The 837-nt window shown below is 37.9% G+C and overlaps 1 protein-coding gene across 1 annotated transcript; it reads right to left on the reverse strand.

Annotated features, from left to right (window-relative positions):
* Window positions 1-161: 161 nt before the first annotated feature.
* LOC107682511 (nesprin-1-like) lies at window positions 162-828 on the reverse strand (the record flags this gene model as incomplete). The annotated part of the gene is made up of 3 exons (XM_016478727.1): window positions 752-828; window positions 493-661; window positions 162-258 (listed from the first exon to the last, which is right to left on the reverse strand). Coding segments are annotated over exons 1-3 (295 nt in total), but the record flags the coding sequence as incomplete, so codon positions are not given.
* Window positions 829-837: the final 9 nt, after the last annotated feature.

Here is an 837-nt window from a genome sequence, read left to right on the forward strand (position 1 = left end):
CTCATTAAAAGAAACTCCAGGACCTGAAATGGGTGTGTCAGAAAAAGGAGACATACAAAATGTGCAGTGTTGGGGGGCGCTCAGGATCAGGGTTGAGAAACACTGATTTAGCAGAACCACGAGCATACAGTACACATAATTATTTAGCATATGAAGCATACCTGAGCTGTCTGCTTTAATGTAGAGCTCAGCAGCGTTTATAAGAGCCTGGTGGCTGGATTCATACTTCTCAAAGAACTGCTGCCCCTCCACAAAAGACTAGAGAAGCAGAGAATGAACAAAAGTAAATATCAGATCATTTAACTGCTGAGTCAAAGCATAAAGAAAAAAGCATCTTTAACATATCTCAGGCTCTACTAAATGTGATAGAATGGGCATCACTATGTATGAAAACGTATGAACTTATTTGTATGGTTGGGCAATGGAGGAGCTGAGAGAAGAATGAACAAAAAAAAAAAACTTTTATAGAATCCCTCTGGCTTGTAAACTTACACCATAGCTTTGTAGCAAAAGATCCATTGATTCCAGTCGGTCGTATTTAATGATCCAGGATTTTAGCTTGGACTCGGTTAGTGTCAAAAATGCCAGCATAGAGTATTTTGACTCCCAGAATTCCAGTTTGCTCAAGTGAACGTGGAAGGAGGTAGATATGTAGTTTAATCTGAAAGCAGTTAAATAAAAACAGGTTAATAATATAATATAATATAATATCTCTTTATTCATTTTTGAGGTTATCTGTTATGATGTTTACCTCTCTGCCATGTCTTGCAGTTGTTCCATGGGAATGGGGACATTATTAACACATCTGTCTCTGTGTATTAACTGCAAGGTCTGCTT

This window comes from Sinocyclocheilus anshuiensis, unplaced genomic scaffold (assembly GCF_001515605.1).
Source record: "Sinocyclocheilus anshuiensis isolate Anshui unplaced genomic scaffold, SAMN03320099.WGS_v1.1 C32286360, whole genome shotgun sequence".
Lineage (NCBI taxonomy): Eukaryota > Metazoa > Chordata > Actinopteri > Cypriniformes > Cyprinidae > Sinocyclocheilus > Sinocyclocheilus anshuiensis.